We start from the raw sequence: 12,540 nt of genomic DNA on the forward strand, positions 1-12,540 counted from the left end.
GCTAGAACAACAAGTCAAGACGCAGACAAAAAGTCGCAGAATAGGGAGAGGAATAGAAAAAAAAAGAGAAATAAAAAGGGTTTCAATTGGAAAGAGAAGCTGGATACTAAGCCATAAATTTAGTCTCAACAGTGCTTAAAAAAAAAAAGAATTGCAGAGAACTTCTAATGATTTAAATATTTTAATTAAATGGGCAAAGGTATAAAGGAAGTATTTATTAGACGGCAAAATATATAAAACACAATATAATTATTGAAAAGCCATCTAAAAATTATGAAAATGATTTTAAAGTATTTTTTTATTCATAATTTAAAGCAAATTAATAAAGAATTTGTAGATTTTTCTTAACTCTTAATTACTTTATTTTATTTAATTATTCAGCATATTCTTAAGAAATGTGTATATTTTATGCGTATAAAAAAACATGAAAATTATATACACATATTTTTGTTTAATTATTAAGCAAATTAATAAATCATTTCTTTGTTTTTCTGAATGTGTTATATTTATACATTTTTAATAAAATAATGATAAAAAAAAAATGTTCATAGAAGAAGAAAAATAACATCAATTTTTATTCATAAGCAACGAATTAATTGATGCAACTCTCTCTCTTAAATGGATTAATTAAAAAATTGGCTTAGAAACGGTAGGAAGTTGTAAACAAAATCAATTTTAATTCTTAATATTATCTGTGCTTTTTTCATGTATTTCAATAAATTCATTGAATATATACTGAAAATTTGTTAACAATCTGGAATACCAATTGTGGGAGCTGAAAACAATTAATGATATGATCGAATTTGTTCAATTGTTGTTATGAAAGTGCGGTCCGCGTATACCATCAAAGAACTTGAGTCCGGCAAAATGTTCAATGTCACGGATGTCGGATAGGAATGAGCTCAAATCGATGTTCTTATCGAGATCCACATTGGGTACCACATAGCCCTCAACATAGGGATATTGTTTGTTATTCTTGCCCTCAGCGATAATGACTTTAAAGAAATGGGTGGGCACTGCAACCGTGTTCATGCCAATGACCTGATGACGTATGGCCCAATTACGGAATGTAATACGTTGCGGCATAAATAATGGACCCGTGTAAACATAGACTGAACCACATTTGACAGCCAATTCCCTTACATATTTCTCCAGTTGTGCCCAGATATTTGTCTTGAGTCCACGACTCAATGGCGCTATGTTTGACATTAGATATGTCTCGATATAGTCGAGTTCATCACATTTGTAGTTCTGCGGCGATGCCATATGACCGGCCACCCAATCGGTATTACGATAATCCCTCGGAGTTGCCCGAAACATGAGCGGTATACTCGAATCGACATTGAATTCGAGCAGATTTTGTTCAACATTCACCTCATCACTTGCCAGGCTATCGCCATTTAGATGCTCACACACCCAATGGGCAATACGATTACGTCGATCGTACGATAATACGAAATTTCGATAAACGTGTATATCGTCCAGGCCTGGAAAGCCATATTTCATGAGTGTGGCAACATGGGTGGCGGGTTCGTTCTCCAACAGTGGCTCATCACCCAGCGAGAAGGTGAAGAACATGGTCTAGAAGGAGAAAAGAGGGTAATAGCATTGGGTAATCCATTAGAGATGATAGCTGTGTTATCGAAACTTTAAGAGTATTTGGAAATTCTGATAAATATCGGCTGAAATATGAACATATATTTTGAAAGCTCAAATTGTAATGGGTATGTGATAATTTAAACATTGTTTTAAGCGAGTGAACGAGAAAAGAAACCAAAACTAGAGATGGGAGTTGTGTTATCAAAATTGAAAATACTTTTCTAAAATAGATAAGAATTATATTAGCAATAGACTTATGATAACTGTGCTATCTAAATCGAAAACTATTTTCCATACATACAAGATAGGTGATTTATTGCAGGTAGATAAATAAAGTAGACAACGAAAATATCGAAATCAAAAATTTATTGGATTATTTCAATGATAACTTCTCTAATCAAGAGAAAATAAAAACAGAACTAGTGGTGGGACCTGTGTTATCGAAATCTAATGAACTTTTATAGAATGAAATGAATCTTAAGTAAAATTTAGGCACACGGGTCAATAACTGTAATTGAATAAAATTATTATACGATAACTTTTTTCGATATTGTTATCGATTTATATGGTTGTAAGTTATCAATTGAACAACTTTAATTAAATTGGATTATTTCAATGATAACTTCTCCAATCAAGAGAAAAAAAAAACAGAACTAGAGTTGGAACCTGTGTTATCGAAATCTAAAGAACTTTTGTAGAATGAAATGAATCTTAAGTAATATTTAGGCACACAGGTCAATAACTGTAATTGAATAAAATTATTATACGATAACTTTTTTTCGATATTGTTATCGATTTATATGGTTTTAAGTTATCAATTGGACAACTTACCACCGCTTGCATGTTGGTCTGAAACCAGCGTACATAATTGGCAAAAACGGAATCCTCCGTACTCTGTGATTCACACGAATGATCCCCACTCGACTGAATAGCATTCACAGCTGATTCATCGTTTGGCGTCTCCTCATCGTTGAGATCTTCACCACTCAATGGAACAGTTCGTTGTTGTCCCACAAGTCTCAACTTTAAAAACAGGGTATTAATTGTTTAATTTTAATCATATAAAAAAGATTGTATCCTTGACATACTGCACCATAGATTTGTTGACGACTTTGATAGATATAGGGATCACTTGCCATGGCCGTCTGTATGCCACGATATGATGCATCCTGTTGCAACAATGCGCCCATTACGAAACCCACGAGGCCCGTGAGTATGCCAACTGTTATGGGCAATGTATATGACTGCATTTATACACAAATACAGCTCGTTATATTTGTATATCGATATGCTGAGGGTCTGCTAACGACGCCAATTTTGTGGAACTTGCCTAACATCTATCCGAAAATCGCTCCCCCAGCAGCATCATAACTTTGGAATTCAACATTTTTTAATTTTCCACTGAAACTAAAATCAAACTTGTTCCAATTGTCAATTTTAAAACTCCATTTTATTGTGTGTTGTTTAAAAACGGTTGTATCTAGTCGGAAAAGGTTTTTTTGTTTTCAATTCCTATTATTCGCATTGGTTTTTAAAACCAAAATCCCATGGAATTTTTTTTTTTACTAAATCTATTCCGAATAATTTTATACAAAGGTTTTGGTGAAAAAAAATTATTATAAATTTCATAGTTATAATTCAAATAAAAAAGAATCGATTTATAATTGCTGTTAAAATGCTATTCAAATCTTTTTCTTAACCGCATCAGCTTTAAATGAAATTTCAACATAAAATTTATGAAATGCTTTTCTGTTATCCAAAAAGTCTACTTCCATTGTTTGTGATTAAAGTTTTTTGTATATCAAACTCAGTTTCACCAATATTTACTCCTTAAGATTAAAGAAGTAACTTTTTTAACTCAAATATAATAAAAAACATATTTCATAGGTTAGGATAATTTTTTTTTTTGGACAATTATTAAATGCAGCTTGTTTTTTTTTGATTGTGTCTCGTTTAATTTGTATGATTAAAAACACGTGCAGCGACGATTTAATTTATAAACTATGGACATATATGATTCTCAGTCAGTTGTATTATTTTAACGCTAGTTTTTATGAGAGCGCATAATTTAACGATCATAAAACTAAAACGCCGCCCCTTTGGCCAAGCTCAAGAGCCTTCCCCATTGACCCTCACCCAAATCGAGACAGAGTCGCAGCCCTGGCACGCAAGCTTGTCTAAAAGCAGCAAAAATAACATCAACTATCGCAGCCGCAGACGATGAGCTGAACTAACTGGCCACTTACCTAGACTAATACATATGTATAACTATATAGATGTATCTATATTAATATACGCTTGCAACAACAACAACTACCAACAACTACAACAGCAGCAACTACGACTATAACTACAACCATCAACCATGAGAAGCACGAGAATTTCGCATAAATTTTTGCTGGGACCTAAACAAGGGACTGAGTCGGGGGCAATCCAACTGAAAAAAATATACAAAAATTAAATATAAAGCGCCGCACTTGTTCCTCAAGTGAGATATAAAGTTAATGCGTTCAGACTAGAGTTAAATACTCTAACAATCGAATGGGTGAGACGGCTTTTAAGCTGCGGTTTGACACGATAAGAAAATAATGCAAAGTTGATACATATAAAAGATAAGCTGGAAATGAGAAATTTATTTACAGCAATTGAAAATGTGTAATTAAATTTGAATTCAGACTAATGTTACAGGCCAACCAATCATCAGAATGTCATTACACTTGAAAAACGCTTAAGTCATGACAAAGTTAGGAAATTTTGAAGTTGGTCAGACTATGGATCCATCCACTTTACAAGTCAAAATTTTTGTTCAATTTCCCATGATTTTTTACAAGAAAATGTAATGCCTCCGAATCAAGTTTAAAGTGTTGTTTTATACTAATTTGGATATAAGAAGCTGATTAAAAGTGAAAGCTTGAGATTTAAAATTAAAAATTTTCAAAATATCAAAGGGGGGACCCTTAGCATCGAAATCGAATCTTATGGTCGAAAAATATTAAATTTTCTAAATGAACAAAATTTAAATGCAGAATGAATTTAGAGGCCAAATCAAGATCAAAATGCCATTCCGCTTGAAAATCGATTCAGTTTTGATCAAGTTATGGCAGTTTGAAGTTGGTCAGACTTTGGATCTGACAACTTTACAAGTCAAAATTTTTGTCAAATTTTCCATGAAATTTTTCCAAAAAATGAAAGGTTCCAGAATCAAGTTTAAAGTGTTGTTTTATACTAATTACGATATAAGGATTTGATTAAAAGTGAAAACTTGAGATTTAAAATTTAAAATTTTCAAAATATCAAAGGGGGGACCCTTAGCATCAAAATCGAATCTTAGCAATGATGGTCGAAAAATATCAAATTTTCTAAATGAACAAAATTTAAATGCAGAATGAATAAAGAGGCCGAATCATGATCAAAATGGCATTCCGCTTGAAAATCGATTCAGTTTTGATCAAGTTATGGCAGTTTGAAGTTGGTCAGACTTTGGATCTGACAACTTTACAAGTCAAAATTTTTTTCCGATTTCCCATGATTTTTTACCAAAAAATGAAAGGTCTCATAGTCAACTTTTAAGTGTTGTTGTTGTCTATAACGATATAAAGAGTTGATTAAAAGTGAAAATTTAAGATTTAAAATTTTCAATTTTCGAAAATTCCAAAGCGGGAACCCTTTACATTGAAATTATGTTGATAATCTGGTTCTAACTAATCTATAGTTTGCTTCGTAACTTACGAAAATGTATGCAATTTTCGGTACTTTCGATAAATATGGACTATTTTCATTATTTTTATTTTTCTTTTAAAATTTCTCTTTTCGCCTGCATCATAAGCCAAAGAAAATTTCCTTGTGAAGAGTATCGTAGGTTTTCGTTGATTGTGGCTGTTTTCTGGTCTTGTGGGAATAACAGCAATCGTGGTAAGCCACAGTGAACTTCGGTCGGAAGCAACAGAAGCAGTCGGCAATAAAAAACAAAACCCACGAAAAGCTACAAAAAAAAAAAAAATGAATATAGAATAAAATATTAGATGGACAAGAGGAAGATGAAACTGATGAAAATGCTAAGCGAACCGATTGTAAGCAAAGCAAACCTGTTGTAAGTAGTCATCATCGCATTTTGTAGGTTGTGTTCTTTATTTGATGACTTTGGTAAAAAGAAAAAAATTATGAACTATGATGCGAATTGATGGCAGATGCTCAAAAAACAAAATAAAAAGAAAAAACCAATGGAGAAAAATCCAGCGACAACTCGTAAAAACTGACAACAAGTGGCAGCACTGATTCTCTCATTTATATTCTTCTTCCCTTTTTTGACTTCCGAACTTTCGAGCCAAGATTTTTTTATTTACTTGATTTGTTAATTCTGTTCTCCCCATCTTCCGATTATAATGAGCCAAAGCTAAGCCTACAAATTATGTGCATGCCACACGAGCTTAGCTCCAACAATCGTGAGTTATCAATTGAAATGGTATCAAACGAAGCGGCGATATCATAAAACATGATGATTCTCAAGAACAAACAAAATCCACGCCCAATTTTTCAACATTGAAGTTGTGCGTAGGCCATTTTAAGATATAAATTTAGACTTAGTTGAAGAGAAAGAATGAGAGAGAGCGATAGATTTGTTTGCCAGCGAGTTGCAGTTGCAACTTTGCCATTTGGGTGGCATAAACTTTAGTGGGCACTAAGCTGATTTAAATTCTAAACGTTTCTATTGTGGATCACACCCAAGCACTTCAATTAAGTCGCCTCCAAAGAACTCAATACGAAGTGAGGATTTATATGATTTGCGATTGTTATAATTTAAATATAAAAACCAAGGCTGCAAACCTTCAAAATTTTGTTAAAGGTTTGGTTCGGCGGCTCAAGCCACAAAGCAAGACATCGGTTCAGCTCGCAAATTGGTTTATAATAAAAATTAAAAATAAGAATTAAATTTGATTTATATTTAATAAATTGAAAATAGAAGTATTTTGCTGATATCAATAGTTTCAGTTAAAATAAGAATTTTGGTGTTTACCATTTTACTGTAGCATGTTTCCTTCACATTGATTTTTTTTAGTTGATATTAGCATTCATAACTCTTATTTGCGGTCCCTGGTTTATATAAACCCTGAGCCCTGGGTTTGAACCTTGGTTTAATTTCATAAAAAAAAAATATTTTTATTGTTATACATTTTTTTTCTACGTTTTCAACTATTTCAAACTAAGAAATGTGTATACAAAATTTCAAAATAAGTAATACGCTTGAAATTATTTTCATTGTTTAGCCAACTGTGTTTGTGACTGGTAAAACCATTTAATACTTGTAACAATTGCACATATTTGAATATCTCAGAAAAAATAACATCAAAAGCTCTACTCCCAGTATCCTTTAATTCCAAATATATTCTGAAAATGCATAATCGTATATAATTTAAATAATATTTTATTCTCCCTGTATCCTTTGTTCTTCTTTCTAATTATATCACAAATTTTTTACCAAAAGTACAACTATAAAATATTTATATGTTGTAGGAAAATATCGAAGGGATGAGATCCATTAAAAATTGTCCTACAGACATAGCAGAAACTATCGATTGTAGATTTTTATGAACTTAATAGACATGTTTTAAACTTGTTTATTTTGTAGATCTAAGTAGGTATGAAAATATCGAACCTAAGGTTTTTCAGGCAGTGTTTCATTCATTCCACTTCACAATTCCAAACCGAGCACATCGGTCTATATTTTTTCTAAAAATAATAACGAAGTATTTGTACTGAAATTAAAAAATAAAATTTTTTTTAAATTGTTATAATCTTTTACAAACCTTTTACAAATATGAACCCAGACGAAAATTCAGAAAATTCACAGATGTCGAGAAAACAAAGAGATTTTTATCGCATTGGGAAGCAGCTATTAATGCGAGCCAAACTCAGGGAGCAAAAGGAGAAGGAAGAGCAGAAAAAGTATTTGCAAAAATTGCTAGAAAAGAGAAAGGGACATAAATTTGCAGACTGGATTGCTGGAAGGAATCTCGATGACCTATTGGAGTTGTGTGAAGTCCTTAAGGGGCGACCCATTCCGAGAAAAAACAGAGTCAGGAGTCTGTTACAATGTCCTGGATTTCTGCGGACACCAATAATAAAATCATTTAAGATGCTCCCTGAGGGAACCTACCCACCCAATTTGGGAATGGCAGGGCTCCAAAATACGTCCAGTTGCTGCCAGGAAGTGGCTAATATAGAGAATTCACATGGCTATCCGCAGGGACACTTGCAGGGGCATCAACAGGGACAATTGCAGGAGTATCCACAAGAACAATTGCAGGAATGTTCACAAGGGAACTCTGAAGAAAATTCTGATGATTCTAATGATAATTCTAATGATGATTCTAATGATGATTCTAATGATTTCTCTAGCGGGGAATTCGATGCAACTTTCGATGCAAATTCGCAAGCAGATTTCAATGCAAATTCGTATGCAGATTCCACTGTAGCAACTTTAACAATTTCAGGACCATTGCTGCCCGAGTGGCTCGATGGCAGTGACTCCGATTACAGTGACTCTTAGTATAATCTTTTTTCTATTTTTCAAGTGTTGGCATCAATTATAGTTCCCTTATCAATTATGTTACGGATAAGTGATGGCTATATAAATTTGTTATATATTTTTAAAATTGTAAATGAAAATTAAATGTTCACCTATACTAAGTTTATTCCAATTTATGCAGAAAGTTTTTATCCAGAGTGAAGTATCCGTAAGCTTATGTAGTTTTAAAGCACTGATGAACTCTGAATCCTTGGCATTCCAAAAACCCCGACAACATATGGAATTGCTACAAATTATAGTAAAAAAAGTCGGAATGTTAGCAGTTCAGCGCACGCGACAGTATGATACCCTGTATCAGTTTTTATAAAAATTATTTTATTAATAAGTAAGAACGCCTGGCTTTATAAACTATTTTACATTAATTGATTATTATTATAATTACAATAACAATAACCTATAAATTTAAAGCTTTAACTTTTTTTTTTATAAAATTACAAAAAAAAACTATGCGAGGTAATAGTCTAGTAAGAACAGTCAGTTCATGCCCAAAAATTTCAGTTATCCAATTTTGTGACGACCAAGATTTAAATTAGTACATGAATAATATTAAAAAAGAAATAGTTTTTGGCATTAAGCACAGCGGAAAAAAAGTTTTTTTTGGGTATAAGGAATAATTTTTATTTTTTTTTTAATGTGCCGAATGACAAGTAATTTTTTTAAATTATTCCTTTACTACTTTAAACTCCAACTGTCTATTAAATATTGTATTGCTTTAAAAATTCAAACAGCCATATAAAGCGATGAATTTAAAAGATATTAATGGGATTAAGTAGTGTAATTTGGTTGTGTGAGGGAGTTTTTACCAATTTGTTGAACAGAAAGGTTTGCGACAAAAAATTGCTGTGTTGTCCTTAAGAATACAGAATTTTGAGTCTCTAGCTCTTATGAATTTTTGAATTTGGTGACTCTAGCTCTTGTATAATAGTTATCTCTGATACAGGGTATACAAACTGTATGATCAACGATTCGAAAATTAAATTCAAAACTGCTTTGTTGTTGTTATTGTAAGTGGCCTGCGGGCCAGCTGAAATTTTAGTGTTTAGCCGGGTAAATGTTGCGTTTATAAATTTAAAAACCTATAATAAAGTCATTTGCTTTGGCCATGTGCAACAGGCGGCTGCCACAGACGCTCAAGACAGTGAAGACAGTGAAGACAGGCAACAGACAGCAGTGAGAGAAAAGAGGAGTGAGCAGGAGAGAAGAACAAAATAACAAGTGCAACAAGCAGCAACTGCAATCGACAACAATAACAACAATAACATGTTGCGCTGATTATTGTGTTGAATTTTAATTTGTGCAACATTTTGTGGCCAAAATGTTTGTTGACAATTGCCTGATCTGACGATGATCTTCTGATCTTCTGTTGCCACAAGTTGTTGCTCTCATCCAACACGGACTATCTTTTATTTTTATTTATTTCAACACTGATTGCCACTTTCTTTTAACCGTTTAAAGCATGTCAAGAACTGTGTGAAATATACTTAAGTGAATTGCATTTGAAATTGTTTTCACAAATGTATTTATCGCAATAATTTGAATACGATCTTGATATTCAAGTTGTTAAATACAATTTAATTAAACGTTTAACAATATTTTTTTGCTTTATTCACATGACAAAGACGCCCACACAAACATGCCACAATCTGTGGCAGCAATTTAATTAATGATTTAAATGCAAAAAAAAATTACAATCAACGAATAATAATTATAACGACATTAACAAAAGCAGCTGCCTGCGCATTTGATTTCAATTGAGAACTGCACTTGAGCACAGTTACAGATTCAGATACAGATTCATATCTATAGCTATAAGATACATTTTCATTATGCGCATTATTTTTGCTTGCCTGTTGTCTTTGTAAATGTTGTTGTTGTTGTAGCTTTTTCACAATAAAGCGCACAATTAAAGAAATAACAAAATAACCCGAAATAAACTAATACAACCTGAACAATCTGGTATAGCATAGGCGTTAAAAACAACACACTCTATGCAAAAATGCACACATGTGGCGCCTTCAGCTTTTTTTAAATACCCTGTAAAATATTCACACAATAGATATGCCAAATTGTTTTTAAGGTTTTTGCTAAAAATTTTTAAATTAATATATCTAACAAGACTGAAAAGTTCTAGTCGTCAACTTTAAGGAATCTTGCGAATCTTTTGAACTGAATAAATAAAACAGTTTCTTTAAAAAATACAGTTTTTTTTTTTTTTTCCAAAATTTGGTAAAAATATTATATATATTATATATTTTTTAAATTTTCACAAGTAATCAGTTGCTGGTTTATAAAATCCAAAAAAAGAATTTTATAAAGCTGTCCCAATTAAAATATAGTAGTAAGAAAATTTAAAATTAAATATTAATATTTAAACAAACAATTTAAATATATTTTTTTGTATACACTATTATGTTATTAATATAATAAACAATGAAGTTATTTATTAGTTAAGTCTAGAAAGTTCTTAGTCAGACTCTGGAATGTACTCAAAATTAAGTTAAATGAAGTTAGGGTTGTTTTAAACCGTATTAAATACGCATCTAATCTTAAGATAACACTTATAAATATCTTATTTTTTAGAAGAGAATAAACACCTTCAAATAATTGCAAAGCTGGAATCAGTCATTTTTACTGATATTTTAAAAGTATTCCATTTTAAAGGTCGTACAGATCAAAGTGTGTATTGCTTTCAAAAATAAATAAACTGGAATTTTCTAGCAATACTTCAAACATTCTAGTTAATATTTCCAAACGGAAAAGTTTGCTCTATATATTTGCATAAATCATAAAATTATATTACTTGAGTTAAAATTATACAATTTTTTATTAATTTAATTTTGAATTTATTAAATTGAAAGAGAAGCAGAAAAATATGAATCAAGAGGATTGTAATAAGAATATGAATTGTGATGTGTCGGATGAGACGTCAACAGCAATGGATACATCAGGAGAGCCTTTAAACTATCAACAGATAATGCCACAATTGGAGGCACGACGTCATCATCGTGTGTTTTGGATGTCAGAGGAAGAGCAACGGGAACTAAAGTCCGAGCTGCACTTTCAGGTAAAATGGACACGGCGACTTGGAGCTTATCAATTTTATCAGTTGCATGTTTGGAAGAGGCAGAAATTGCTGCGATTAAGGGAACATTATCGAAGGTCACTACGACAATCGAACGCAGAAATTATTGTACCCGACAAAGAGGATTATCTAAACTCACGATTATTCAACGATCGTCATCGGAAAATTTGCAGCAAAATTCGATTGTTTCATCGATTGTTTTCCAAAAATGGTAGATGTTTTTCTGCTGCTGAAGAACGTTTTTTAGCTGGATTCTATTTTTCTATCATGTCTTCAAGGCTTTTTATTTGTCAGTATTAACCTTAATTACATATATTTAATATTTACGTGCAGTTTTTCGATGGGATTCACCTTAAGAAACCTTCCAAAAAATTTTGGGAACAGTCTTTGACTATACTATTAAAAAAAAATTTTATTTATGTTTTTTAGTAGACTTTTTCAGTGACATTTCGATTAAAATTCTGTACACTGAAAAAAAAGACCAACGTCTAAAATCAAGAACATTCATCTTAAGTGTTTTGTTCTTAAAATAAGATTATTTTAAGACCAAGTTACTAAAACTAAGATTATTAACCTAAAAAATCTTAAAATCTTCGTGATAAATTAAAATAACATTTATTAAATTACTAAAACAGAAACAATATAAATAAATTAAAATTTAAAAATAAAAAAATTATAAATATAAAAAGTAATTTTTATTTATTTTATTTTTTGATTTTAATTTTAAGAACATTTAATCATAAAATAAGAACTTGGTCTTATTTAAAATGTTCTTAAAATCAAGATGTGTTCTCTTAATTTAAGAATTTTATGTTCTCGACGCATTTTTTAGACCAAAAATCTTAGTTCTGAGATCAAAATCTTGATTTTAGAAAATTTTTTTTTAAGGAACGCTGAGAAATGTGGAAACACTTTTTTTAAATGGTTCATAGAGTATTGACAAATCGCGATTTATATAAAAATGAAATATTTTTCGTACAGCTGTTGCTTTGGGCCAACGCAAAATGGCAAACTCAGTATGTTTCCCAATATACCGCATATACCCTTTCCAAATTTGATGCCGAGTGCTTTTTAATTGTCAGCCTCAAGTGCTTTTCGAATGTGCGAACTTAATAAATCTTTTTTCGATATTATATTGTGCCCATACTTTGAACGTTTCAACTGGCATTTTATTTGTTTGCTTTATTTCCCATGTATTTTGTATCTTGTATCTCGTATCCAACTCTGCCTTTTGCGCTTTTGGGCCCCGTAATTGAAGTGAGTCAAGTGACAA

At 31.5% G+C, this 12,540-nt stretch overlaps 1 protein-coding gene across 1 annotated transcript; it reads right to left on the reverse strand.

Annotated features, from left to right (window-relative positions):
* Window positions 1-700: 700 nt before the first annotated feature.
* LOC117781274 (endonuclease G, mitochondrial) lies at window positions 701-3,006 on the reverse strand. The gene is made up of 3 exons (XM_034618029.1): window positions 2,688-3,006; window positions 2,431-2,622; window positions 701-1,581 (listed from the first exon to the last, which is right to left on the reverse strand). The coding sequence occupies exons 1-3, from the start codon at window positions 2,847-2,849 to the stop codon at window positions 808-810; spliced, it is 1,128 nt and encodes a 375-aa protein (XP_034473920.1). The 5' UTR covers window positions 2,850-3,006; the 3' UTR covers window positions 701-807.
* Window positions 3,007-12,540: the final 9,534 nt, after the last annotated feature.

The sequence above is a fragment of the Drosophila innubila genome, chromosome X, assembly GCF_004354385.1.
Source record: "Drosophila innubila isolate TH190305 chromosome X, UK_Dinn_1.0, whole genome shotgun sequence".
In the NCBI taxonomy this organism is placed as follows: domain Eukaryota; kingdom Metazoa; phylum Arthropoda; class Insecta; order Diptera; family Drosophilidae; genus Drosophila; species Drosophila innubila.